Source organism: Echiichthys vipera, assembly GCF_963691815.1.
Source record: "Echiichthys vipera genome assembly, chromosome: 12".
NCBI classification, from domain to species: Eukaryota; Metazoa; Chordata; class Actinopteri; order Perciformes; family Trachinidae; genus Echiichthys; species Echiichthys vipera.
The window spans coordinates 10,656,969-10,684,836 of record NC_139837.1 but is presented as its reverse complement, the minus strand read 5'-3'; the positions used below and the strand labels follow the sequence as shown (position 1 = coordinate 10,684,836).

General features: G+C 37.9%; 1 protein-coding gene across 19 annotated transcripts; it reads left to right on the top strand.

Moving 5' to 3' along the window:
- Window positions 1–271: 271 nt before the first annotated feature.
- Window positions 272–26,243, top strand: LOC310954273 (uncharacterized protein). 19 transcript variants are annotated; one of them, XM_083923668.1, is made up of 45 exons: window positions 272–703; window positions 2,752–2,946; window positions 3,032–3,115; window positions 3,204–3,308; window positions 3,398–3,553; window positions 3,761–3,904; window positions 4,029–4,172; window positions 4,469–4,612; window positions 4,727–4,846; window positions 5,033–5,152; window positions 5,277–5,321; window positions 5,430–5,483; window positions 5,589–5,615; window positions 9,905–9,964; window positions 10,126–10,266; window positions 10,418–15,094; window positions 15,439–15,534; window positions 15,687–15,716; window positions 16,035–16,085; window positions 16,350–16,415; window positions 16,686–16,781; window positions 17,129–17,224; window positions 17,377–17,427; window positions 17,943–17,984; window positions 18,132–18,179; window positions 18,440–18,508; window positions 18,604–18,651; window positions 19,045–19,089; window positions 19,176–19,217; window positions 19,303–19,371; window positions 19,549–19,590; window positions 19,898–19,948; window positions 20,078–20,122; window positions 20,492–20,536; window positions 20,767–20,799; window positions 20,878–20,925; window positions 21,019–21,081; window positions 21,539–21,586; window positions 21,889–21,930; window positions 22,437–22,484; window positions 22,685–22,729; window positions 23,214–23,255; window positions 23,332–23,373; window positions 23,454–23,489; window positions 23,632–26,243. In XM_083923668.1, the coding sequence occupies exons 1-45, from the start codon at window positions 694–696 to the stop codon at window positions 23,715–23,717; spliced, it is 7,791 nt and encodes a 2,596-aa protein (XP_083779794.1). In that variant the 5' UTR covers window positions 272–693; the 3' UTR covers window positions 23,718–26,243. The 19 variants fall into 19 exon arrangements, 15 of the variants coding, with proteins under 15 accessions (XP_083779794.1, XP_083779789.1, XP_083779784.1 ...); XM_083923663.1 differs by lacking the exon at window positions 3,761–3,904; XM_083923658.1 differs by lacking the exon at window positions 5,277–5,321.
- The last annotated feature ends 1,625 nt before the right edge of the window (window positions 26,244–27,868 follow it).

Here is a 27,868-nt window from a genome sequence, read left to right as displayed (position 1 = left end):
CATTTTAAACACATGTTTTTTTGCTGTGTTCTTGTCTGTATCTCATTTTGAGCGCCTGATTTGTTTCAGTAGGTAGATTAAAGTGCCCCACCAGTAGGGGTGCCCAATTCAGCCAGTTAATCTCACACAGACCCTTCAACCGCCAAAAAAGGCCTGTCAGAGCAGCTGGTGCGAGAACTCCAGCTAAGAATAACCTGGACCTTCTGAGGGATAAAGTTACCTTGAAGCCTCCCTGTGCTGTTCCCTGACCTATACCCATGTGAGGCACCAGTAACACAGGGTGGGGTATTCTGTCTGTTCCTGCGCACCCTACCCAGCCCTCTGCTTAGCTTGGCTCTTTCCTTCCCCTGCGTTGCTTTCCGTCGCCCCACCGGCCCCAGACCCCCCTCTGAAATGCTGCCGAACTGGCAGCTCCAAATTCTCCAACACCTATAAATCTTTCAATGTATGCTTGATTTTTCATCTTCTTCTTTTTTTTTCCTATCTTGGAGAAGTTAAACCTGCGGATTACACAAATCAAGATACAAAGACTGTGATCACCAAGTGGAAATGGAATAACCTAATAACTTGGACACTATTTACGGATAAGTGGATGCTGATTCCTACTAAAGCTGTGATTTTCCATTAACTTCTGCATGAGGAGGCTTTGCCCCCAACTCAACGGATTATAGCTGAAAGTGTCTCCATATCACCATGGCTGAAGGTAGGACTGTTAGACCTGCATCAGCACTGGAATTACAACAACACTTACTGTTTGCTATAGCACAGAGAGCCTAAATAATATATGCTATGTAATAAATAAATAAATAAATGGTAGTGTTTTGATGGGGTACGTCCTCTTCAGAAAATGTGTTGAAAGTTGGTTGCTATAAATACAGGATATCATGTAGCCAGAGTATTAGTGTTGCTCTCCTGTGACAGACACGACTGCTGCTTGGGCCGTCCCCTGGTTTTCACCTTCATGCTTTGCCATTAAAAAATAAGCCTGCTTCTGTTGTAATCACCTCAAACAAGCGTTGCTTTCCACGCAAGTTAACCTTTGGGGTTTTAATGAGCTGAACAAAAACAGGCAGTTTTCCTTTAGAACTTGTATACATTTGTGGTGAAACACTGACACCGTCTGTCCATCCTGAATAATTCTGAAGGAGTTTTTTTTTCCATGACTCAGCAGAATCATGAGTCAGGCATGATCAGAGTTTATTCACAGTCAGAAGGTGTCTCTAACACCTCGGCGCCAGGTCTAAGTTGGAAAGGAAGCCAGTGTTGATGATGATGAGGATATGTCACTAAATGCCATCTCAAGCATTTTCCACTGGACTAAACAGGTGGCCATCATCCCCTAATCCCCAAACATCAGGGAATGAGTTTACATGTGTATGTGAGGCACAGGCAGAGGTTGTCATTTGATAAATGTGAAGATGAGACACATTATTGAAGAGAATATCCTTCACCTGCATGGTTTAGCTGCATTGTTGTGATGATGAAGGAAGCCGTAGAAGGACATTATTATCCCAAACTTGCAACAGGAACTTCTAAGTTATAAGCTGCTGTAAGCATTAGATTAATAACTGTAGATGGATCTTTTTAGTTTGTTGTTTATCAGGTGTTATGGGCTGCTCTGGCTCAGGAGGTACAGTGCTTGTCCTCTCATCAGAAGGTCGGGCGTTCGAGTCCCTGTCTACATGTTGAAGTATCCTTGGGCAAGATACTGAATCTCAAATTGTTCTTATCAGTGTGCGATTGAATCTTTATTTATTACTAATATAAACATATATATATATATATTTAAGTGCCACCAGTGAATGGGTGAATGCTGGTTTGTGTTGTTAAATGCTTTGAATAGTCAGTAAAACTAGAAAAGTGCAATAGAGATCCAGCCCGTTTACCAATATCTTATTAGATTAATATTCAAGGTAAACATATCTGCTGAGGCTTCATCATCGTTTATCAGTCACTGAACCATTCCTTAGTTATAGGCCCTACAAACTGGCTTTCTCAATCAACGTTATACCATGAACGATGCGTTTATTCATGTGATTTTGATGTTAAAGCAGCTCACTGATCTGCACTGGGTCAGGCTCAGTTGTCTCTGCGCACCAATCAGAGTTCAGAAACACTTGAACAAAAATCTGATGACATTTGTTTGGTTGTTTGCAACACTGACAAACAATCGAATCAAACTACACCCACACAACCCGGATAAAGCAGTTATTAATAATTAATAACAGCAGAAGTTTTTCAGAACTTTGACGTCATGATATTTGCCTGTTTAGTCATGAATATATAATGTTAGAAAATTAAATCCTCCCCTGTAAAGATAAAGGCACAGCAAACATTTTTGTCAGAGCCTATTTTATATATTGTATCAGAGCCTGAACAATAATCATTTTTAGATTCTATATTTTTTCGATAGGTCGATAATGAATTCAATATTCATAACAACAACATAACAATAACATCGGACTTCATATGGATCCATTTAATATGATTATTAAAGAATTGTGACCAAGATGTGTACTGAGCTGAACATTTTACAGTCAAAATATGAACATGTCAGTGCTCTCTGGCACAAACATTGTAATTATGACACAATATCTTTTGGATTTCTGTCCTCATGTAGATGTTGATATACTTGCAGTAAGCTAATACCAGCTGATATATTGGCCCTGCTGATTTATTGGTCAGGTCTAGTACTGTATTTTCAAGAAGGCACACATATCCACACATGCTTTTTTGTTTTTCCCCATAAAGGAGCTGCATCTGCCCCATCCTCTGCAGCCAATGGAGCAGCTGCACCACAGACGAGCTCTCTCAAGTCTAAAGGTCTGGGGCTCCTCAGGAAGCTCAAAGTGTCCGCAGAGCTGCTGATCGCCCTGGCTGCTCTCTTGTCCTGGGTGGTGGTGGGAGTGGTCATGTTTGACATTGTGGAGTACAAGGCAGTCCCTGGTGAGTCACAAATAGCCTTAAAAATGTATCTTTTTAGAATTTCAGTCAACAAACTAGATATCAATAAGTCTGTTATTATTCTCAGACATTCAGCAAGTCGTTTCAGACCCTGTGCAGGCAGTAAACGACGCCATCGATGAAGTATCCAGTCTGCTCAATAAGTTTCAAGGTGCATAAGAGTCAGCAGGCATGCCACATCTTTTTAGTAGTGCTCATGCAAGTATAGTAATATTTGACTCTTATCTCTGGGCTTGTAGAATGTGCACCGGATTTAAGTGACCCCATGTCCGCTGCCACTTACGCGGCTGAGGAAATATCAGAAGCAAAAGATGCCTTTGTTCGACATTTTTCAGATGAAGAAGGTATGAAAACACACTCGAAAGCTGTCAGCACTTTCATTTGATGCAACCGTGTAACCACAGGTCTAATAATCTACCCCCCAAACCCACAGGGAACTTCTACCTCAGCTATGTTGACCCTGTGGTCTTCGGCAGGCGAGCTTTCCATTCAACTAATGATTTCGTGGGTGGAGTTGCGGGCACCTTTAGGGACACCCTGTGTGCTATTGTGGACACTGTATTGGATACTATACTGGATATAAATAAAGGTATGTATTCCATATTCAATGCTTATCTGAAGGAATGTGTCTTTTTTTATTATTCAAAACTAAATGACATGATGATTATTAATTACCTGAGTGAAAAAATCCTAATTCAAGTAAAACTGTACTTCAGTATTTCTTTGTGTTTATGTTTGCCTAGGTTGGTTATTAATAAATTAAAATGTCACTCACTAATGTCCTTGTTTTTCTCAGGAGAAATTGACCTTAGCTACATTGACCCTGTGGTCATAGGCAGAACTGTCTTCAGTGTTACTAATGACCTTGTGTGTGGAGTGGGGGGCTACATCCAGGATGTGCTCTGTGCCATTTTGGACACAATTCTGGATGTAGTGAAAGGTATTAACGCTCCTCATGTAACATCTCTCTAATCTATAACATCTTAAAATATTAAAAGACCAGTTTAACACAGCATGCATTAGTGATTATTTGTCTTTATTTGTTTTCTATTTGTGCTTCTCAGGAACCGTGGATATTAGCTTCATGGACCCTGTGGTGGTCGGCAGAAATGTCTTTATTGCTACTAATGACATTGTGAGTGGAATAATGGGCTACATCAAGGACGTGCTCTGTGGCATCATAGACAGTATACTGGATATAACAAAAGGTACTCAACCCACATCATATTTTAACCTTATTTATTGTTGTGGAATGCAACAACTATATATTGTTTAATCCTTATTTGTTGCCTAAATACATTACAGATTAAATAATATTCACCAACTGTTTGTCATGGGTGTATAACAAAGATTTGTTTTTGCACTAAAAATGATTAATTACAGGCCTTTCTCACTGGTCTTTAACTGTCCTAAAAAATGTCTGGAAAAGAAATAGTGATTTTACTTTGTTGAACTAAGTAACTCACTGCAGCTTTGGCTTGAACGTGTGTTTGTTCTTCTTCAGGAACCACTGACATTAGCTTCATTGACCCTGTGGTTGTTGGTAGAAATGTCTTCAGTGTTACTAACGACTTTCTGAGTGGAATATCAGGATACATCCAGGATGTGCTCTGTGCCATCTTTGATGTAATACTGGACACAGTACAAGGTACAGTATTTTTAACCTTTCACCTAATCTACGGTAAACATGTGAACCGCTGCAATGTCTTCTCTGCTTTACCCTGCAAACTGCAGTTTTCACTTTGACCTTTCTGTCGATCAGATATCCAGAATGCTGTGGGATTTAGCCCGATGTCAGCTCTGAAGAGGATCGCAGAAATCACATCAGAGCAGATAAACATGCTCGTGAGCTACGTCTCGACAATGCTGATGGGTGAAGAAGGTCTGTTTAACATATGACGACATTTCATTTACAAATCAACCACAGTCATCACAGTTGTCGTAATTACTTATACTAAGATATGAATACATTTAGCAATGGAAGAAAAAGTAAACAACCAGAAGGTGAATTTTTTTTAGTATCACGAACAGCAGCTTAAACTGACTCTGTGCTGTTCTGATATTTCAGGGATTTTGCCTGAAGTATCCACTGACCCCATGAAAGTTGTCCAAGACGCCGTGCTGGAGTTCTCAGACAAGAAAGATTTGTTTGTGGCTTACATGTCGAGCATGCTTGTTGGAGATCAAGGTATGCTCTTTTTGCATTAGTTATATATGATAATAACTTCAACTTCAACTTAACTAAATTATAAAAAAACACAATAATATGCAGACACCATAGCATTTGTAATCATAGTTTCTTCTTGTTTTAGGTGAGCCTGGTGCCACACCAGTTGTAGATGTCATAACTGAAAAAGGTTGGACTTTTTATCGCAATTTTATTGGACAAATATTATCTATATACAGTATTATAAAGCAAGTTACATGCCATTTGCAAAACGCATCTGTTTCTTCTCTTTGTTTAGATGAAACCGTAGCTCCCCCATCACCATCTGATATAAAGCTGGTACAAAGGAAAGGTAAGTAATGACAACTTTTTTCTCACTTTTTCCTGCTGCAACACTAAAATAATCCTTTAAATATCAAGCTATTTGTCTTTCATTGCATTTGTTCTTGAAATGTAGGTGAATTCCTGCCACCATTTGAAAAAGGTAAGAACATATTAAAGATTATGTTTATCTGGGTCAGGTGTGTGTTGCCAGCAAATAGTTGCCTTTGCATGTTCCCACTGACTTTATTTCCTACCACTCCATATAAACTGACTTTTAATAGAGCGAACATGAAGTATGATGGGATTGTATGTTAATCTTGTTTGAATAAACTCCATTTTGTACTTTAACAAATATGCACCATAACCACTGTATACTTCCCTTTTAATAAATGTTCATATAAGGAGTTGATGACTGCATCTCTCACACTGACTGTTCGTTGGATGTAACATTTCATGGAATGTATTTTATATTACGTGGTTTTCAGTCATTGTGTTTTCTGCTGTATGTTAAAAATAAAAAAAAATACTAAGCATGGAAACTGATCTTTAATGTGTCCTTTGGAGTGGCATTCCTTTGACTGACCAGCCATTTATTTGTATGTCAACAATCTAAACATCCGTCATTTTTCTTTTGTCAACAAATCCCATGCAAAGAATAAAACCAACAATTAATTAATGCAACTAACAAGCCTTGTCTGTGTAGCCAAAGACTGAGTTATCTCATTTCTGTGTGCCATAGATTAGGGATGTTGATTCTCACAGATTGTATTCAGTATTCACAAACCGACTAAGAGAATCGTGCTAGCCTAGCAACATTAAGGCTACAAACAGCTCATCTTTCCATTCAGCCCAGCAGTATTTTATTTTACCTACACGCCTTTGAATTTGTTTTTACTATATATCTGTGAAGCTTTTTTTTTTTTTAAAGAGTTACATTTTCAGAAGAAATGTTGGAAGGTATTGAGAGATGAACTGCATTGTTGGTTTTGGTCAATTCCTTAGATTTGTTGGCAGTAAGAGAATTTGAATGATATAAGCAATTGTGAAAAATCAATAACTGCAGCATGTGGTGTGTACTATAACATTTTATGAAGGGTCATTGTTCCCATTTCACCCCATCAAATTATTCTGTACCTGAAAATAAGTTTGGAGCTGCGTTTCCATGTAAAGATGTGACGGTCAGATAAGACAGGTCACATGGGTTGATGATACAGTTACAGAGATCATGAACGCTGCCAAAGATGAAGCTGCCGCCGCTGCTGCAGAGTTAAATGAAGCCTCAGACTCAGAGATTGAGGAGGAGGAGGAGGCTGAAGTTCCCACTGACGCTGCCAGTGAAGCAGATGTGAAAGAGGCAGAGGAAGATGATGGTATTCAAACGTTATTTCTTTGATAGTCACATTCATTGGTCAGATAAAAGATCAATAACAGGCACTATATTTTTTAATATCACATCACTAGTGAAACATGTCGACCTTGAAGAGACTGAACATGAACCATCACTGGAAGAAGATGGAGAAGAGGTTGATACAGAGGAGGATGCCGCACACCAGGAAGAGGACAAAAAAGATGAGGGAGGTGTCGGTACAGAAGAGGAGGAGGAATTAAAAACAGAGGATGATGAAGAAGAACAAGAGGAGGGTGATGTTAAAACAGAGATTGAAAAAGAAGTAGAGCCAGAAAGGGAAAAAGATGTGGTAGAAGCTGAGGGAGAAGAAGAGGAGACCAAAGCTGAAGAAGTTTTGGTAGAGCAGGATGAGGACACAAAAACAGAAGATGCATTAAAAGAAGAGGAGGAAGATAAGACCAAAACAGAGGACTTGGTAGAGGAGGAGGAGGAGGAGGAGGAGGAGGAGGAGGAGGAGGAGGAGGAGATCATAATGGAGGATTTGGTAGAGGAGGAGACCAAAGCTGAAGACGTTTTGGTAGAGCATGAGGAGGACATGACAAAAGAAGAAGATGCAGTAAACAGAGAGGAGGAAGATGAAAAGACCAAAATGGAGGGTTTGGTAGAGGAGACTAAAGCTGAAGACCTTTTGGTAGAGCAGGAAGAGGAAACCAAAACAGAAGAGGTTGCAATAAAAGAAGAGGATGAAGAGAAACCTAAAACAACGGATTGGGTAGAGGTAGAGGAGGAGGAGGAGGAGGAGACCAAAGCTGAAGAAATCTTGGTAATGGGGGAGGAGAAGTTGGAAACAAAAACAGAAGAACATGCAGTAGAAGAAGAAAAAGTTTTGGTAGAAGATGGGGATGAAGAGGAGGAGGAGGAGGAGGATGAAGAGATAAAAACTGAAGAAGTTTTGGTAGAAGACGGGGAGGAAGAGGAGGAGGAGGAGGATGAAGAGATAAAAACTGAAGAAGTTTTGGTAGAAGACCAGGAGGAAGAGGAGGAGGAGGAGGATGAGGAGATAAAAACTGAAGAAGTTTTTGTAGAAGACCAGGAGGAAGAGGAGGAGGACTACGACAAAGAGACAAAAACTGAAGCAGTTTTTGTAGAAGATGGCGAGGAAGAGGAGGAGGAGACGAAAACTGAAAAAGCAGTAGAAGTGGAGGAGGAGGAGGAGGAAGAGGAGGAAGCAAGGGAGACCAAAAGTGAAGAAGCTGCAGTAGAAGATGAGGAGGAAGAGGAGACAAAAACTGAATTTCTGGTAGAAGATGAGGACGCAGAAGAGGAGACCAAAACTGAAGAAGATTTGGTGGAAGCGAAAGAGAAGGAAGAGGAGACAAAAACAGAATTTCTAGTAGACGATAAGGAGGAGATAACAACAGAAGAAGAGGCTGATGAGGAGGAAGTTGAAGATGAAGAGCTTCATGTTGATGAAGAAACACACGAAGAAGGCGTGGAATTAACTGACACTGATGTCAAATATCAGTTTGTAAAAAACGATCAGGACGATCAAGCTTTAGATCTCAGCGACGATGAGGCTGTAGAAAAGGAGGAGGAAGGAGAAAAACTGGACAAAGTAGATACGATGGAGGTGGATGATGAAAATGAAGACGAAGAGCCATCCGTCCAACAGCTTCATCTTACAATTCTGTCAACTGAAAAACTCGATAACGCCACCCTAGTGCCTGAATCTGTTGAGGAGCAGGATGAAGAAACAACTGTTCACGACCAAGACGAATACTCTGACATCATCAACGATCATGATGAGAACAACAACAACAGTGAAAGTGGGAAAACTGAACTCAAACGAAAGAGGAAGGTCCACGTTCCCTTTGAGAGGCTCAGAAGAGTCGCATCCAGAGCTGCTCGCAAAGAACAACTTCACAAACACGAGAAAGGTACAACACTCTTACCATTATCATCATCACATATTTTTCATCTTTTTTTTTCATTATCAGATAATGAAAATGTTTCTGAATGGTGAGTGTGTTAATAATGATAAATGTAATGCGTGAATATTGATCATCTTTACCTTTTCTAAACATGTTTTCAAAGGACCATTTGGTCGTGACATGACTAATGTTATTACAGCCCTAACTGAACAGAACAGGAGTTCAATGACTGATGTAACAAGGCTGTTCTCATTTCAGGTTCATATGATATTGTACGAAAAGTAATCCACAAAAATCTGTGTGTACTCCACATATTTCTTTTGTGTGTATTACACGTATTAGGAAGTGGTGCTTTAGTATAAGACTGGTACTATCCGCAAAAGCAGTGTTGTGCTGCTTTGTCCATGGAGTTTACTGTTGGTTGTTGGGCTCAAATGGCTCTCAGATCATAGTATACTCCACTTCCTTGTGGGAAACAAGGTCACCATCACTGTACTAGACACCCAGCATGGGATTAAACTGATCTTATCTGACTACAGGAAGACAAGCACATTTGCAAAAATGTTGGTGTGTTTCTTTAAGAGACAATTATAGCTGTAGGTTTAAAAGCAATTTAACGTTGACTAACAGATCAGCTCGAGTTTCATTTAGTTCAGAAAAACATAAGGTGTGAATTGCTGCAAGGAAAGAGGATCTTAGGACGAAAACAGTACAGCACTCCCTTAATGGATCTTTTCTTTTTGATGACTCAGCAAAGACGAATCTATTTCCCAAAGTGTTAATTGTGTATGTAAGTGTTCCTGCTTTAGACCCAACAGTAATTTCCTCAGGTAATGAGCCAATAGTACAGAAGACAGCTAGATGGAGCCAACAGGCTAAGGAAAACATTGCTAGGCTTCTGGATGAGGACACACAACAACATTTTGTGTACTGTGTGATCTTGTTTCCACAGTAAATTGTGTATCAAAGAAAAAAATATTTCTGAAGAACTTATGACTTAACAATCGTATATCTAGTTCTGATGTGTTTTTCATGTTTTTAGCATTGTCGTGCTTATAGTGCTTATGCAAGCATGATTATTTGTTTTGATGACTAACACTGGTTAGAATCGGTATTGTGCTGTTATGTTCTGTCTTTTTTTTACACATATTTCTGCATGATATACTTCAGTTCTCAAAGAGGCAAAGGAAAGACATGCAATAAAAGAAGTTAAAGACGCCATTATTAAAGGTAATACCCTTGAAATTGTGCACATTCTTCACTTTGCTTACATTAATTTTTCTTTCATCTACCATTAAATGCATTGATTTGGTAGAATTAAGTGAAAACAAAAATGTACTTTGCACACAAGCACCTGAGTTTTTCCCATGAATATTTATTGTTGCTTACAGACCTCAAAGCCACAGCAACTGAAGAGGAGAAGAAACAAGAGAAGGAAGCCAAACATGAGGAAACCATAGAGATAAAACTAAAAGAAGAAAAGATAAAGGACAAGGCCAAACCCTTTGACAAGAAACGAAAGCCCAAAGGTAGTAACACTTAATGATGAAAGTATAAAGTATTGTTCAGAACTACATTTTTTTAACTAAAAAGGGCATTAGGTACTTTGTCCAGTTGTCCATTAAGACTGTTACAGACATCTTAGATCAAATGAAAAATTGACACTTTGATGATTGTTTTTAGAAGAAGCGATTAAAAAGAAAGAAGAACCTAAGGAACCTTCCAAAGAGGGAGCAGAAGTAAGGAAGCCATCTATGGAGGAGGAAGAAACCGCTAAACTTAAAGAGAAGAGACACGTGGCAAAACCCTCTAAAGAAAAAGTGAAGAAACAACCCAAAGAACAGAAAGAAGTCAAGGAACCATCTAAACAAGACAAAAAAGTCAAGAAGCCTCTCAAAGAAGAGAAAAAAGAACTATCTAAAGAGGAGAAGGAAGTCAAGAGAACTCCCAAAGAAGAGAAAGAAGCTGAGAGAGCATCTAAAGTGGAGAAAGAACTCGTGAAACCATCTAAAGAGGAGAAAGAAGTCAAGAAGCCTCTCAAACAAGAGAAAAAAGAACCATCTAAAGAGGAGAAGGAAGTCAAGAGAACTCCCAAAGAAGAGAAAGAAGCCGAGAAACCATCTAAAGAGGAGAAAGAAGTCAAGAAGCCTCTCAAAGCAGAAAAAGAAGTTGAGAAACCATCCAAAGAAGAGAAGGAGATCAAGAAACCATCTAAAGAGGAGAGAGAAGTCAAGAAACCTCCCAAAGAAGAGAAGGAGGTCAAGAAACCTCTTAAAGAAGAAAAAGAAGTCAAGAAACCATCTAAAGAGGAGAAAGAAGTCAAGAAGCCTCCCAAAGAAGAGAAAGAAGCCGAGAAACCATCTAAAGAGGAGAAAGAAGTCAAGAAGCCTCCCAAAGAAGAGAAAGAAGTCAAGAAGCCACTCAAAGAAGAAAAGGAAGTTGAGAAACCATCCAAAGAGGAGAAGGAGATCTTGAAACCACCTAAAGAGGAGAAAGAAGTCAAGAAGCCTCTCAAAGAAGAAAAACAAGTTGAGAAACCATCCAAAGAGGAGAAGGAGATCTTGAAACCACCTAAAGAGGAGAAAGAAGTCAAGAAGCCTCTCAAAGAAGAAAAACAAGTTGAGAAACCATCCAAAGAGGAGAAGGAGATCTTGAAACCACCTAAAGAGGAGAAAGAAGTCAAGAAACCTCCCAAAGAGGAGAAGGAGGTCAAGAAACCATCTAAAGAGAAGAAAGAAGTCAAGAAACCTCCCAAAGAGGAGAAGGAGGTCAAGAAACCATCTAAAGAGGAGAAAGAAGTCAAGACACCTCCCAAAGAAGAAAAAGAAGTCAAGAAACCATCAAAAGAGAAGAAAGAAGTCAAGAAGCCTCCCAAAGAAGAGAAAGAAGTCAAGAAACCATCAAAAGAGAAGAAAGAAGTCAAGAAGCCTCCCAAAGAAGAGAAAGAAGTCAAGAAACCTCCCAAAGAAGAGAAGGAGGCCAAGAAACCATCTAAAGAGGAGAAAGAAGTCAGGAAACCCTCTAGAGGAGAGAAAGAAGTCAAGAGACCATCCAAAGAAGAGAAAGTCAAGAAACCATCTAAAGAGGAGAAAGAAGTCAAGAAGCCTCCCAAAGAAGAGAAAGAAGTCAAGAAACCTCCCAAAGAGGAGAAAGAAGTCAAGAAACCATCTAGAGGAGAGAAAGAAGTCAAGAGACCATCCAAAGAAGAGAAGGAGGCCAAGAAACCATCTAGAAAAGACAAAGAGGCCACCAAACATCTCAAAGAAGAAAAAGAAAGCAAGAAACCTCTCAAAGAAGAAAAGGAAGTCAGGAGACCTCCCAAAGAAGAGAAAGAAGTCGAAAAATCATCTAAAGAGGAGAAAGAAGTCAAGAAACCTCTCAAAGAGGAGAAAGAAGTCAGGAAACCATCTAGAGAGGAGAAAGAAGTCGAGAAACCATCTAAAGAGGAGAAAGAAGTCAAGAAACCTCTCAAAGAAGAAAAAGAAGTCAAGAAACCATCCAAAGAAGAGAAGGAGGTCAAGAAACCATCTAGAGAAGACAAAGTGGTCACCAAACCTCTCAAAGAAGAAAAAGAAGTCAGAAGACCTCACAAAGAAGAGAAAGAAGCTGAGAAACCACCTAAAGAAGAGAAAGAAGTCAAGAAGCTAATCAAAGAGGAGAAAGAAGTCACCAAACCTCTCAAAGAAGAAACAGAAATCAAGAAACCATCTAGAGAAGACAAAGTGGTCACCAAACATCTCAAAGAAGAAAAAGAAGTCAGGAGACCTCCCAAAAAAGGGAAAGAAGTCGAGAAACCAACTAAAGTGGAGAAAGAGGTCAAGAAACTTCTCAAAGAAGAAAAAGAAGCAGAGAAACCATCTAAAGAAGAGAAAGCCGTCAAGAAACCTCTCAAAGAAGAGAAAGAAGGCAAGAAGCTTATCGAAGAGGAGAAGGAAGTCACCAAACCTCTCAAAGAAGAAACAGAAATCAAGAAACCATCTAGAGAAGACAAAGTGGTCACCAAACATCTCAAAGAAGAAAAAGAAGTCAGGAGACCTCCCAAAAAAGGGAAAGAAGTCGAGAAACCAACTAAAGTGGAGAAAGAGGTCAAGAAACTTCTCAAAGAAGAAAAAGAAGCAGAGAAACCATCTAAAGAAGAGAAAGCCGTCAAGAAACCTCTCAAAGAAGAGAAAGAAGGCAAGAAGCTTATCGAAGAGGAGAAGGAAGTCACCAAACCTCTCAAAGAAGAAACAGAAATCAAGAAACCATTTAAAGACGAAAAGGAAATCAAGAAACCATCTAAAGAGGAGACAGAAGTCAAGAAACCTCCCAAAGAAGAAAAGGAAATCAAGAAACCATCTAAAGAGGAGAAAGAAGTCAAGAAACGTCTCAAAGAAGAAAAGGAAATCAAGAAACCATCTAAAGAGCAGAAAGAAGTCAAGAAACCTCTCAAAGAGGAGAAAGAAGTCAAGAAACCATCTAAAGAGGAGAAAGAAGTCATGAAACCATCTAGAGAGGAGAAAGAAGTCATGAAACCATCTAGAGAGGAGAAAGAAGTTGAGAAACAGTCTAAAGAGGAGAAAGAAATCCAGAAACCCCTCAAAGAAGAAAAAGAAGTCAGGAAACCTCCCAAAGAAGAGGAAGAAGTCAAGAAACCATCAAAAGAAAAGAAGGAGGTCAAGAAATCATCTAGAGAGGAGAAAGAAGTCAAGAAACCATCCAAAGAAGAAAAGGAAATCAAGAAACCATCTAAAGAGCAGAAAGAAGTCAAGAAACCTCTCAAAGAAGGGAAAGAAGTCGAGAAACCTCTCAAAGAGGAGAAAGAAGTCAAGAAACCAGCTAAAGAGGAGAAAGAAGTCATGAAACCATCTAGAGAGGAGAAAGAAGTTGAGAAACAGTCTAAAGAGGAGAAAGAAATCCAGAAACCCCTCAAAGAAGAAAAAGAGGTCAGGAAACCTCCCAAAGAAGAGGAAGAAGTCAAGAAACCATCAAAAGAAAAGAAGGAGGTCAAGAAATCATCTAGAGAGGAGAAAGAAGTCAAGAAACCATCCAAAGAAAAGGAGGTCAAGAAACCATCCAGAGTGGAGAAGGAATTCAAAAGACCATCTCAAGAGGAGAAAGAAGTCATGAAACCATCTAAAGAGGAGAAACAAATCAAGAAACCTCTCAAAGAAGAAAAAGAAGTCAAGAAACCATCTAAAGAGGAGAAAGAAGTCAAGAAACCTCTCAAAGAAGAAAAAGAAGTCAAGAAACCATCTAAAGAGGAGAAAGAAGTCAAGAGACCCCTCAAAGAAGAAAAAGAAGTCAAGAAACCACTCAAAGAGGAGAAAGTAGACAAGAAACCTCTCAAAGAAGAAAAGGAAATCAAGAAGCCATCTGAAGAGGAGAAAGAAGTCAAGAAACCTCTCAAAGAGGAAAAGGAAATCAAGAAACCTCTCAAAGAAGAAAAGGAAATCAAGAAACCATCTAAAGAGGAGAAAGAGTACGAGAAACCATCTAAAGAAGAGAAGGAAGTCAAGAAACCATCTAAAGAGGAGAAAGAAATCAAGAAACCCCTCAAAGAAGAAAAAGAAGTCCAGAAGCCACTCAAAGAGGAGAAAGTAGACAAGAAACTATCTAAAGAAGAGAAGGAAGTCAAGAAACCTCTCAAAGAAGAAAAGGAAATCAAGAAGCCATCTGAAGAGGAGAAAGAAGTCAAGAAACCTCTCAAAGAAGAAAAAGAAATCAAGAAACCTCTCAAAGAAGAAAAAGAAATCAAGAAACCATCTAAAGAGGAGAAAGAAGTTGAGAAACTGTCTAAAGAGGAGAAAGAAGTCAAGAAACCATCTAAAGAAGAGAAAGAAGCCGAGAAACCATCTAAATGGGAAAAGGAAACCAAGAAACCTCTCAAAGAAGAAACAGAAGCCAAGAAGCCACTCGAAGTGGAGAAAGAAATTATGAAACCATCTAAAGAGGAGAAAGAAGTCAAGAAGCCTCTCAAAAAAGAGAAAGAACCAGAAAAATCCCATAAAGACGCCAAAGAAGTTACGAAGCTTCCAAAAGAAGAGAAAGGCGTAATGATGCCTGCAAAAGAAGAACAAGAAAAGATCTCCAAAGAGAAGAAACAACCAGCTAAACCTTCCAAAGAGGAGGATGAAGAGGAAAAGAAAGCAAAACCTTCCAAAGAAAGGGCAGTACCAATGAAGCCCACTAAAGAAAAACAAGAACCAGAGAAAGCTTCCAAGGAAAGGAAAGAGGTCAAATTGATTCCCAAAGAAGAAAAGGAACCAAAGAAGATCTCCGCAGAAAAAACAGAACCAACAAAGCCTTCTAAAGAAGAGAAAGACATGAAGAAGACTCATAAAGACAAAGAACCTGCCAAGATAAAAGATACTAAGACAGGTAGGAATAGGCCAGCAATGCATTGTTTAGTTTGTTTTTTGCAATTACACACAATGATCTATTGACTATTCCTACCTAGTCCGCAGTAGCTCTGTAAGGTGGTAATGTTCACCATCTTAGTTTGCTCAGCATTTGCTAATTATCACTAAGCACAAAACACAACTATTGGCTGATGGGAATTGAGTTAGTTTTACAGGTTGTTGTAGAGTGCCATAGAGGGTCTGACTAGAGCCTAATGATGGTGAAATGGAGGGATAGGTTATCTTTGTTCAACGAAGGGTATATTTATTTCCTCTGTGTAATGTATGTGAAAGTGTTCAGTCAGCTTTGCCTTTGTATTTCAGATGCTGGACCCAAAAAGGCTGCAAGGAGGATTAAGGTAATCAAGAAGGAGTTTGCATCTGTCCTGAAGAAAGAACATCTTAACGTTACTAAAGCAGGTGAGATGATACAGTATATAAAAAAAACAGCGCACAGTGACAATTTGCAGTGACACAGCTTACACCCAGTTTAACAGAAATAGAACATAAAGAAAACTGTACTTGAAATGACTTTATTGGTGACTTGTGTCACTTTCTGTTGTTAATTTCAGCTGAGGAACCCAAGAAGGCAATAAAAACAGGTAAATAACAGGACACGCTAAGTGTAACACTGTGTCAACTTTAAGCTACAGTGACTCAGATCCCCGACAATATGCAATTTTTAAAATAACATGACCAAAAGAAATATATCAATGTTAAAAACTATGTTATATTTCGCTCTGCTTTATCAATATAATAAATTTGGCATATCAAGTGACACCATATTATATGGTGTAATATATGTTGTCCTTGTCTCATACAGTCTACTAGGATTACTCTTAGCATAGAGTGATCACATGTTTAATGTGAAGCTAAGATGAGCTAATTAATTATATCCTTCTAATATTGCCCAATAATAGAGCTTCCTGAAGTTCATATGGTGAAAGCCAAACCAGAACCTTTCAAGAAAGGTAGGAGCATGTTTTTGTCAATGTCAATTCATTTGTAGTAAATTGTAATAAACTGCATCTGATGGTTTTTAACTTTTATGCTCAACAATCAAATATCTCATCACTCTTTATTAGACTATTAAAGAATGAAATTATAGAATGAAATACTTGGATATTGTGAATATGTTTTGTTTGCTGACATTAACTAAAGTTATATATTCATCAAAAACACTTGTATTGATATAAACCTAAAAGGACTTTTTAATGTCATAATTATTTCACCAGTGGCAGCTCCCAAGGAGCCCAAGAAGGAACCAAAGGAAGAAATCAAAACTAAACCTGTAAAACAAGGTAATACAAAGCCTTCTACAGAGCCGTGCAGCGAGCATGGCTAAAACTACTGTTATGATACATGTACAAGTTTCATAACAATGCAAAATATGTAAATATTAGTTGTACTTTAGATCTGCTTACTCGTAGAAGGTCCCAAAGAGATGCCTGACTGGAGCCTGATGAAGGCTTAATATTATGATAGGTTTCCCTTGTTCAATGAAGGGTATGTTTCTTTCTTCTTTATAATTTTGTTGAAAGTATTCAGTCAGCTTTGCCTTTTTATTTCAGATGCTGGACCCAAAAAGGCTGCAAAGCCGACTAAAGTACTCAAGAAGGAGGTTTTGTCAGTCCTAAAGAAGGAGCATCTCAATGTTACAAAAGCAGGTGAGATGATACAATATGTAGAAGGACAGGTGACATTTTTCCTCCTTGTGGTTAATATTTTATGATTTTACAGTGACACAGGTTACATTCAGTTGTTTAATGGGAACGAGAGAGACTCGCCCGAAAATATCATTGTTATTTTCGGGCGACCATGTTTAAATTTCTCTAGTCCACAAAATTAATATTAGTCATATTACTGTATTTGTATCAAACTTCCCAGCAAAACAATGCTAAATAACATTTAATTAAATGAAATAGGAACGGAAATTTTAGCATCAAATAGTACGTTGGATATGAAATGCGCTTTTTAAATTAATTTACCTTTCTGTAATCTTCCTGCTGTTCAGCTGATGAACCCAAGAAGGCAGTAAAGGTGGTGAAAGCTGTGAAAAAGAAGATAGTTCCTGTCCTGAAAAAGGAGCACATGAATGTTACAAAGACAGGTAAGTCACAGGCGCAGTGTAACCATATGTGAACTTTAAGCCTCAGCGTGGGAGATCAGAAACAAAACAACTTGATAGCTATCCATCTAACATGAGACTGATTGAATTCCACTATCTTTTAACGTAACATTGTTATTATTCCCTAATAATAGAAGTTCCCGAAGTCCCTAAGGTGAAAGTCCAACCAGAACCTGCAAAGAAAGGTATGAAAGGAATTCATTTGTTAAAGTAACTTCAATTGGATGGTTTTTTTACCTGTTTAGATGCTTCATAGCCTGATCAATCATTAATGAAGAGTGGTCATTCAAGAATGAAAACATACTTAAATATTATGCATATATTATGTCTACTGTTATTTATTGATTTTTTTAAGTGTCACATAATTATCTTTATAGTATATATATATATATATTTAATGTCATAATTATCCACCAGTGGCAGCTCCCAATGAGCCCAAGAAGTAGAGAGGAATGTAAAAAAAAATAGAAATCAAACAGAGATCATAGTCAAAAGACTGTAAATCGTTACATAAACAACTTATACCATATATATATATATATATATATATATATACTCCGTTTATATCAATAAAACTAAATAGCAGAATTCTTCAGAATGTGATTGTTGTCTTTTCAAACACATAGATACTTACTTAAATCAGCAATATATTGATTAGCAGTTTCAAAGCTCCACTAATGTTCCTTGTTCTGTGACACAGACGTTCCAAAGGAAAAGGCCAAAGCAGCTCCAGCTAAGAAAGGTAGGACACACGTGATTTGTGTAGAAGTTCTTGATGTTTCCAATCACCAAAGAGCAAAGCGATTCATTGTCACAATGGAAATATAACGATCCTGCTGTTAAATTATTATTTATTTATTTTTAAATGCTGTGCTTTTGACACACACAGAAACTGTTGCTCCCAAAGAAAAGGCCAAACCAGTCATCTTAAAAAAGGGTAAGCACTGTAAATGTTGTAATACACATAAACGTATTAAACTAACTTCATGTTATACTGCAATTACATACTGTGTGTGTGTGTGTGTGTGTGTGTGTGTATGTGTATGTGTGTGTGTGTATGTGTGTGTGTGTGTCTGTGTGTGTGTGTGTGTGTGTGTGTGTGTGTGTGTGTGTGTGTGTGTGTGTGTGTGTGTGTGTGTGTGTGTGTGTGTGTGTGTGTGTGTGTGTGTTTTAAATCCAAATATCTGCTGCTGACAGAACAAGAAGGAGCTCCCAAAAATGCCTCTCTGGTGAAACAGAGAATCAAAATAGTGCCTATGAAAACAGGTGAAGTTCATTGGTTTATGTTTTATTGGTTAAAGATTTGTCCATGTTGAATGAGTTGAGTCAATGATCCTAATATGCACATTTTCTGTTTTCAGAAGTCAAACCACCCAAAGAGAAAGTGAAAGCGGTCTCTGCAAAGACAGGTTTGGCACATTTTAAATTTCTTCATTCATTCATCTTCAGCCTCTTGTCCCTGTCGGGGTCGTGGGCGTGAGGCGGGGAACACCCTGGACAGGACGCCAGTTTATCGCAGGGCACATAGAGACGAATAGAGACAGACAACCATCAATATTTAACATGGGTATGGTCTGGTGGTTAGCACCATTGCCTCATGGCAAGAGGGTTCCTGGTTCAAATCCTGGCCAGGGCACTTCTCTGTGGAGTTTGCATGTTCTCCCTGTGTCTGTGTGGGTATTCTCCAGGTTCTCTGGTTTCCTCCCAAAGAGATTTTAAATTTCTTAAGGATCAAAATGTTGACGACACCAAGGTTTGGTTTTGAATACTGAGCATCATGTAATGTGTGTTTTCTTTGGCAGCTGAGGTTTTAAAACAGAAGCCCAAGCCAGTTCTGACAAAGAGAGGTGAGAAGCATGTTTGTGTTTAGCTCTAACACTCTGATGCATCATCTTATCCTCTGGAATGACAAACCTTGAATCTCTTCACACAGAACCCGCTCCGCTCAAGAGAAAACCAGCCCCAGTAGTCAAAGGTAAGAGGACACTAATCGACATTTATGTTTGTGTTTAAATAATGAAGCAATTCATTTTCCTCCTCATTCATTTTTTTTCTTACAGAGGCAGAAGTACCGCACAAAAATGTCTCGATCACAAAGGAGAAGGTGAAGGTTGTGTCGCTGAAGAAAGGTACATCTCTTTGTTTCTAGGTTTATCATATTCTCACAGCTACAGTATGCTTTTTATTATTCAAAGTGCTCACTGCGCAATATACATTTATGAATGAAATAAAATGAATTAACAAGATGTGTTCTTTCCATTTCCTTATTTAATGAACTGTATCTTGTCACACTCTTTCTTTCATAGTGCCTCTAACTCCAAAAGTAAAACCCGCACCAACAAAAAAAGGTACTTACAGTGATGAAAGTAGTTTTGTTTTTGTTTTTTTAATTGATTTTAAAGGGTAAAAAACAGGAATAGCATGGACAAATATTATATATTCATATCATACCTAGTATATACGATATGTGAATCATTTACTATACCTTTATTTATAATTATTAACTTTTATTTTGACAGTCTGCTTATTAAACAATGCTTGAATAAAGTGGTTACATTGTGTAAATAAACTGCCTCTGTTATAGCTATGATAGCATGGACACAGAGTGCTGGAAATGGCCAATGTGACTGATAGTTTTGTTATTATTTGCTTTAGAAGCTGAGGTTCTCAAGGAGAAGGAGGCAGAGACAGTGACTCCCACAAAAGGTTTGTTTTTCTTCATCTATTTTGTCTCTCTTTTATTTTAATCAGGTTGTAGTTTTGCAACAACAGTTTCTTTGTGGTTTCTGACTTAACTGTATGCATTAGAATAAATGGGGCTGTATATTTCTTTAGCACCTGTTGTTAAAGCAAAACCTACATCTGCTGGAAAGAAGAAAGGTATGCGTATAAGGAGAAGTGTGTTTCTGCGGTGCTGTAGTAGCTATGGACATGTGGCCGCTGATCAGATGCTCATACACGCTTTATTACCACGACATAATTAATATTGTTGTATGAAAACTGATTTTTGTCATTTTCGGTTTGGACATTTTCATGTTTAAACTTAACTTGAAAATGTACATTCTTCACAATAAGCTGAAAAATTAGTTTAAATTAAGAAGAATTTGATATTTTGGAGATGCATGTTTTTCACACTGCAGAGAGGACTTTGCTTTATCTGAGCTGCACTGTGTGTGTGAAAATGTCTCTGGTCTTGTAGCTTTTCAAACTGAGTTATTGTGACATCCGTCCTTGTTTCTTTTAACGTAGAAGCTGTTGTGAAAGAAAAATCAAAGGCAGAAACTTCACAGAAAGGTGCTGACTGACTGTTCTTTCTGTCTAGTAATAGTGTGGGTGCATTTTCCACTTTCCAGATAAAACAAGAACTGTGTCGTAAAAGGCAGATTTCCAGAAAATGATCTCATGCTTAATTGCAGACATCTCAGTCACATCTTTAAAACACATGATATAGTTTCAGTACATCTCTCACATATCAAACAGCAACAATCATCATCACCCTGCTATTTTTTCTTCTCTCTCTTTAGAACCTGACACAAAGGCAGTTCTTGCCAAAAAAGGTAATACGGATAAAAATCCATCATTATTTGGTAAAAAAGTGAACTATCTTTAACACAAAGCATTTGTATTACACTCAGCAGCCGAGGTTGCAAAGAAGAAGCCTAAACCAGCTCTTGAAAAGAAAGGTAAATATTAGATAAAGACAGATACAAGACAAATATTATATATTTTTTTTAGATTGTGAATTTTCACAATTATTTGTCTTTCATTTGAATAAGCTCCTTCCAAAATAGAGGTGGAAACAAAGAAGGAAACAGTCAAATCACTCATAAAGACAAAAGGTATGCAGATACCAGGAGCGGTATTATCTAGTTATATTATTATTATATATAATTAGATTGTGATTATGTATTAACGTTACGTTAGCAACCAGATAACAAACCGAACATCAACAAATGCTTACATTCTCATTTACTCAGAGCCCAAAGTAGCAGAGTACAAAGTCAAACAAGCTGTTTAAGACGGTACAAAAACATTTTCTTCTAACATTCTCATCTTTGGTGATAAATCCATGTACTGGATATGAATATTCCTTTAATGTGCAGTAATTATACACCAAGCATTGTCACAAATAAACATGTATTCATTTATGCTCAGCAAGCTGCTTTAATCTTTTTGAAATGAGATTTCGCTGTGGCTCCAGCCGAAATATGATTTGTTGGAAAAAAGAGCTAACTGTCCACGCTCAAGTCCTGCATAAAGATTGGCTGAGTCTGACCTCAGTTTTGCTTTTTACAGAACTGGAGAAGCCTAAAGAAAAGGACAAACCCGCTGCAGTGAAGAAAGGTACAGCATTTACTTTGATCAATTTATTGAGCAGCAAGGATAGTGAGTCAACTCGGTGATGCTGAAGATCGGTGAAGATTTTAGTCTATTAAAAATGCTGCAACTCTGCCTCCAGAGGTTCTCCCACACATAAAATAACTGTATCAAAAGCACAATACATGGTTTCAAAACCTACAGTGAGGCAACTCTACCACTGTCTCACTTGCACTACATCATCTAATGTTGTCATATCAGCATTATAAGCTACTTGAAGTCTGTAAGCTTTTTCTTTAATTATATAAATTTTCTTCCTGATGACACAGTCGTTTCTAGGGAAAAGACCAAAGCTGTCCGTGTGAAGAAAGGTACATTTGTGGGGCTTCAGTAGAGGCAGCACTTGATGTTACCATGTAATCTGATTACAGTGTGTAATCTGAGGGCGGAGAATATTTTCATGCTGAATGTGACTGTGTCTATGAATACTCTAAACATCTAGAATGAAGATTTATAGACATGGTTTTATTCAGCGAGAAACTATTCTGTTACAGATTTATAGACAATAGATTACACAATACTACAATATTGATATTTTTGTCTATAAATCTTTGGCTTATAGAGAATAAATGAATAGTTTAGTAACATTTTCCAGTATCTTACTGAACATGCATGCTAGTACTTTTAACAACCCCATGAAGTAAGGTGTTGGTGTTGGTGATTTTTTTTTTTTTTTTTTCAGTTTTTGCTTTGCCATGGGGCCTCAGGCATGGCACTTGCTTACACAAATAGGAAAGAAAGCTCTTTTCTTTCTTCGCTGGCGATGAAACAATTTTAATTTATTGTCTCATGTGTTTTTTTCATATTTGTAAAACAGAGCTTGAGGTTTTAAAAGAAAAGGCCAAACCCACAGCAACAAAGAAAGGTACTGCGTACAACCAGCTTTGATTAATGTTCACTGTAAACAAATTTACAATAGATTTATGGAAAAACTGTGATTTATTGCAGACGATAGAGTTTGCAACCAGACAAACAGTTTACAATACACCTGCTGCTCTAGCCCTGAATTATTTATGAGCAAATATATACACATATATATATATATATATACATTTTCTCTTTTAGGAAAACCAACTGAGAAGAAGACAGCCAAAGAAGTCAAAGCTAAAGGTACAGTGTGGAATTAGTACTGAGCATTAACATCGTCTAATCAGCCAAATGTCAGTGAAAAGGACAAACGGACAAAAAGGGCTTCTAAATACTGCCCTACACAATACTGCGAGCTACATGTGAACCTGTACATACACTCAGGGCAAACATGCGACCCCTGAGGGCAGGTGGAACTTATGGAGCTGTACACCTCGCCTTGTAATTTGTTTTTGGTCTTTTTGTGATAGGACTGTTCTGTCCTAACCACCAGAATAATAAGCAGCATTACAGCCACTTTAATACAGATGAGGGAATCTAGTGCGACCTGTCCATTTAGGCCCACACATCACAACAGAGCTGTGTTCTAATTAAATGACCCGTCGCCTGAACAATGATCAAATCAAACTAAGCTAAAAATAGAGTTGTCGCAAAGATGCACACCTTCATCCACCAAATCCTGCCCTTTGACTAATACGAGTTTTGTATCTTGTGTTGCTACTTACAGAGGACAGAGTTCTTAAAGAGATACAGGAGCCGGCAAAGAAAGGTATAATTGTTTGTTTAGCAACTTAATTCGGACTGTTCAAACTGTATTTACACAGAGAAAATGCTCTTTTTTGTAGAAAAATCGTCTGAAAAGAAAGTTAAAGAAGAGAAAGTTAAAGGTACTGTGTAGCGAAGCTGCAATTTAAGGTAATATGGACTGTAATGTTTTATGGTTAACACCGTGTTCTTATTTTGATAGCAGCGCCTTCTGTATCAGACAGTTTTCAAATGGAAGGTGAGTACAAATTCCCCTCTTATTGCCAAAATATCACACAAGTGTGCAAATTGCACGCTCAGTCTTCTGTCTGGATGCCAGGGAGAGGCGAGGAACATAGTGTCCTGAACTCCACTGTCGTATATTTCACTGTCCTTCACAGAAGAGCTGCCCTACTTCCAGTGTTTCTTTGTGGATGAGGACGAGGCCCAGTTTCCTTTCTACGCCTTCTCGCCGCTGCACATTTGAGGCTTCAGTCTGAATCCAGTCTGAGGTTTACAATTTAGTCAATTTTACTGATAATGACAAGGTCACGTCACCCCCCCTCCCTCTGCGCTGCTGAAACGCAGCCTGCTGTCCACTGCTCGTCTTCAGGAGAAAACCCTGGACAGCAGAGGATGATGGGGGATGTTTATGTGATGGACTGATTTTTTTATTTCACTTCCAGATTTGGTTGAGCTCTCGTAACCAAATACATGCAGCCAGTGTCATTCCTTTCCATTTTTTTCTTTTTTTTCTTTACTTCATTTTTATGTTTGATTGTTTTGAAAGGTGGATATGATGAGAACGATGGAACAATAGAGACTATTACCTCCCTGGATCATCCATTTAGATCCTCACAGCAACACATGCAAATAAATATGATGGTGCATTTTTATAAAAGAAGGGACATAATGCTGTAGACAGGCTACAAAAATGGCCACAGTTGCAGATTCAAGGGTTCACTTCCCACATTTACTTGAAAAGTTGTTTGTGCAGTAATCGTACATACATTTTAATGCACCGTCACCTGTGTAATTTAAGATGTTTCCTTTGTTGCATTGCTGAAGGCGTTTGTTTAAGCTCAACTTATCCTGCTTGAATCAACAATTGGGCATTTATAGTATTTGTGCATAATTCTTGAAGTTATTGCAGACGTTTCAAGGAAACCGTGTTTCTCACTATTCCTCAATCTAATGAACGAAAAGTTGTTTTTTTCTGTTTCTTTCTACTATGTGTCAAAAAGGAATGACCATGCACTGTATATGAGAGCTCCCAAACGTACAAATAAAACCTTTAAAGTCTTATTAAACTGCTGACACACCTCATTTTGACATGGCGGTAAAAACAAGCATCGCATTGCCTGCACTTTGAGAATGAGGGTTGAGTCCATATTTAAGTATCAGATTAATTCTATAGTTGATGATATGTTGGAAAAGATTTTTTCTGCTCACTCTCTTCCAGTTCTTTCACGTAAGAAAGAATTGATGCTGCTCGTTTCAGTCAGAGAGAGAGTGAGCATTAGTCTTTTCTTGCACTGTTGTCAAATATGTTTTATAAGCTGGAACATTTAAAGCAGGGCACATGTGATGGATACATTTTTTGTCAGTCAAAAGGGACGTGGCTAACAGCGATTCCTTGATAGACCAAAAACGCTCGAAACGTCACTAACTTTGGTCGGTGGCTGTTTGTCTGTGTGCACGATGTAGAAGCACGATATATTTTAGCAACCTTTTTGAACGGGTTCTTAACATATACGACATGATATAATGCATATCTTATATAAATACATCCTATTATCTGCATATACAAAAGGTAACAGGGTTCATATGAACGTTTATGGATACCCTGTGCATGGGATGTACAGTATGGGTTATGATTTCAGATTGATTTCAAGTCGTGTGTTTGAAATCTCTGAGAAATGATAGAAGACGGTGAGAGGAGAGCTGCGAGTATCAGCTCCTCCACAGGTTCATTTGACGACCTGAATGTGGTTGAGTCGAAGTTTTTGAAATGACACATTTACATCTTTGGTTTACGTCTGCACAGCGTGTGATGACCCTGTTGGTGCAGACGGAGTCACCAGTTTGGGCGGATGATCTCAGATGTAAACCGGCACATTATTCTCAGCTTGTAGCAGCTGTTGTTTACAAATGGCTCTTTACATTTCGCTCCATATGTCGCATAGAAGACAGTTAACGCAGCTTGTGGCACTAATCCAAAGTCTACTCAAAAGTAAATCCACTTGTCTTTTTTTTAATTAAAATAATAAAAACACTGTTTATTAATCCAAAGATGGTGCTTAAAACCCTCTGCGGCTCACAGTGAGCTCAGGCTCCAGAGACTGTACTGTCAGAGCCAGAGTTGATGCTCCATTCTCACTGATGTTGTTGTTGTTGTTGTTGTTGTAGGTTTTGTTCCCAAAATGACAGTGGGCTGTCTTTGAATATTAATTTTTGATATATTGGATTTAACTAAATAAGACGCTGTTGCTAGTATAAAAAAAAGATATTGAGATTCATGGTGACAAAAGGTGAATATTTGTTTCTATTGTTTTAAACCAATTGTATCTAAAAACTTACCTTAACCAGGTAAACATGTGCAATACATACATTTTTGAATATCTCAGTGATCGAAACCATGTATGTTCGTCCGAATAAAATGTGCATGATGGGTTTTTTGTTTTGTTTTGTTTTGTTTTATTCTCACAAATGTTTTTGTGATATTTTTCCCAACTTTGAAAATGTCAACACTAAATTCTTGAATGTATTAATCATCTTAGAGTAATAACTGAAATTTTCTTCTAAATAGTGCTGCTAACAAGTACAAGTACCGAACCATTCACATTATAAAAGAATCTCATTGTACATAGTTGAATAAACTGAAAAAGTTTTATCCCCTGAACCAGCTGAAACTGGTTTAACTGCAGTTAAAGTATTTATGTGTTATTTGTCAGTAACATCTTCCTTATGCTTGTGAATAGTAGCAATTGACATTAAAACAGCAATTCAAGTGTTTCTTTTGTAACGGTCGTCTTTCTTCTTTTCTCTGGTTATGGCGATATTTTGTGATTAACGTGTGTCTCAACTGTTTATTTTAAAAGTGGATGAAGATTTTAGCGCAGAACAAAACCAGAAGGTTTAATATAAGAGATATAGTATGAAATGTATACCATTATAATTAACATGTTTACATTATTCATGCTTAAATGTTTCAGTTATATCGGTTTTATACAGTTTTGCATGTGGGAGTGGCTTTCTTAGTACAGATATTTTGATCAACTTGCCTAATGATGAGGTTATAAATTAACTTCAAAATGTAACTCTTCACCAAGAGCTGATATTGACACATATTTGTGCACTTTTCATTGTTTTTTATTATTACTATATGTTTGTGTGTCATTGTCAGGGCTATAAACAGGATTTTAGGAATACTGAGATCATGAGTCCCAGCCGACATAAGTAATTAATGGACTAGCCACCAAGCAAACTGTAAGAAATTAACTATTTAAAGATATCACAACATTTTGAATGTATTTATTTATGTAATTATTCAAATATATATTACCAGTGAATTCTATCACCCAAAATGTTATTTTGTAGCCACCTCTGTACTGTAATTGTAGTTAAGACTACTAAATCTTTGTTATTTTAATTCAAATGTTCCATTGTTTTACCAAATGTTAAGATACTACACTTGAAAAAATAATCTGAATCAGAATGAACCTTAGAAACACACATATGTAATACAAGTGTTATCATATAAATCCTGCTTTAAGTAATTTTACCCTCAAATTTCTAGAAATGTTGCTGTTTAAATGACATGAGGACCGGTTTCCTCAATAGTGGGGACAACCATGATGATGTGTTTGATGGGAAATAAATAAGTAAAACAAACTGAAGGGATATACAGTAGAGGGTCAGGTCTTCACGCTGTTTGAGGCCAGAGAGGGGTTACTACTGGTCAGTTTACACCGCTGACACAGAGACACACAAAGAGGAAACTCCTTCTGCTCTCCTGGGAAGCGTACTGAGAACAGAAAAGGCTTCACTCCACTCTTATCTCTCCTCTCCATCACGGAATATGATAATCTTCCTTTTCTAACTTTCCAGTGGGACTGTGCTGCTGTGAATATTGTTACATATACACGCCTGGACTTGCCTTGTTTTCACCCCCAAAATACTTAAAATGCAAATGATCTTGTCTGGTTCTGTGAGAATAGAGGCATGTTTTGGCATACTATAACTGGAGCATAAAGACAGATATTGAATGAAATTAATTCAGCGAGCAATGGCCCAATGAGTTCCACTCCAGTTACCACAGTTTTCTTTGTGTCACACGCTTTTCAGAGGTGGCCAAAAACTTGGTAGTCTGTGCATTGAGACAAGAAGAATGGCCACTTGTAGTCACAGTGTTCAGTAGGCTAGACACAGATCCCGGAGCAGGACAGGGAGGCTTTAGTTTGGCTTCTTAAAATGTGGGAAAGATGGAGGATAGATGAGAGAACCGTAAAATGAACGAGCTTTGAAACAGCATCCTCTTTTATATATCAAAGATGTAAAGAATAACAGTTGGGGATCACAAAGGTTTACTGACAGGCTCTAATTAAAGACTTTAAACTACTAAATGTGGGATACTGG

What these genes read in the sequence shown, in the direction of transcription:
- LOC310954273 (XM_083923657.1), top strand. Translation starts at nt 7,336, where the DNA reads ATGGAGGATTTGGTAGAGGAGGAGACCAAAGCTGAAGACGTTTTGGTA. An exon ending in ATCACTCATAAAGACAAAAG is followed by an intron (nt 21,082 to 21,538) that starts GTATGCAGATAC and finishes TGCTTTTTACAG; the next exon opens with AACTGGAGAAGCCTAAAGAA. An exon ending in ACAGGAGCCGGCAAAGAAAG is followed by an intron (nt 23,256 to 23,331) that starts GTATAATTGTTT and finishes TCTTTTTTGTAG; the next exon opens with AAAAATCGTCTGAAAAGAAA.